Source organism: Tarenaya hassleriana, unplaced genomic scaffold (genome assembly GCF_000463585.1).
Source record: "Tarenaya hassleriana unplaced genomic scaffold, ASM46358v1 Cleome2792, whole genome shotgun sequence".
NCBI lineage: Eukaryota > Viridiplantae > Streptophyta > Magnoliopsida > Brassicales > Cleomaceae > Tarenaya > Tarenaya hassleriana.
In genome coordinates this window covers 1-980 of record NW_010966016.1, presented here as the reverse complement: position 1 = coordinate 980, position 980 = coordinate 1, and the positions used below count along the sequence as shown (strand labels likewise).

Genomic DNA, 980 nt, shown 5'->3' with positions numbered 1-980 from the left:
TCCCCAGAAAAGTGTTTTCCTTTGGAACTCCATTATTCGAGCTTACTCACAAGCTCGTCAAATGGGTGATGCAGTTTCGCTGTTCTACGAGATGCTGGGATCTGATACGATGCCTGATAACTTCACGTACGCGTGTTTGGTTCGTGGGTTTTCGGAGAGTTTCGATTCCAAGGGGCTGAGACGTGTTCATGGCGGCGTGATTGTTTCCGGTCTTGGATTCGATCATATTTGCGGCAGTGCAGTTGTGACAGCTTACTCGAAACTCTGTCTTGTTGGTGAAGCAACTAAGGTATTTCATTCGATACCGGACCCAGATGTCGTTCTTTGGAATGCAATGATTTCTGGTTATGGAAGCTGCGGATTCTGGGATAAAGGAATCAGTTTGTTTAGTTTGATGCTGCATCTTGGAAAAAGACCGGATTTTTACACCATGGCAGGCTTGACGGCCGGTTTATCGAATTGTGGTTTGTTAATCATTGGTCAATCTGTCCATGGATTCTGTTTGAAAGTTAATCTAGATTATGAAGTTCATGTCGGTAGTGCGCTAGTAAGCATGTATTCTAGATGTAAGTGCATTGATTCGGCTTACCGCATGTTCCTCACTGTCCCCGAGCCGGATTTGGTTGCATGGTCTTCCTTGATAACAGGTTTTTCGAGATGCATGAATCACAAGGAGGCATTGTTTTGGTTTAGCAAGTTAAACATGAGTTGTAAGAAGAAGCCTGATTGTATATTAGTGGCTTGTGTATTAGGGTCCTGTGCAGAATTATCAAATCCAATGCAGGGGAAAGAGGTACACGGTCATGTTCTTCGGCAAGGATTAGAACTGGATATAATGGTTTGCACTTCTCTGATAGATTTCTACTCAAAATGTGGTTCCCTAGATTCTGCTATCAATGTTTTTGCTGGAATGGCAGAGAAAAATGTTGTTTCTTTTAATGCCATTATTCTGGGTCTTGGCTTACATGGATTTGCCTCCA

At 43.0% G+C, this 980-nt stretch overlaps 1 protein-coding gene across 1 annotated transcript; it reads left to right on the top strand.

The window, feature by feature from the left end:
* Window positions 1–7: 7 nt before the first annotated feature.
* Window positions 8–976, top strand: LOC109116844 (putative pentatricopeptide repeat-containing protein At1g64310; the record flags this gene model as incomplete). Its single annotated transcript, XM_019202980.1, has 1 exon — window positions 8–976. A coding segment is annotated over one exon (969 nt), but the record flags the coding sequence as incomplete, so codon positions are not given.
* Window positions 977–980: the final 4 nt, after the last annotated feature.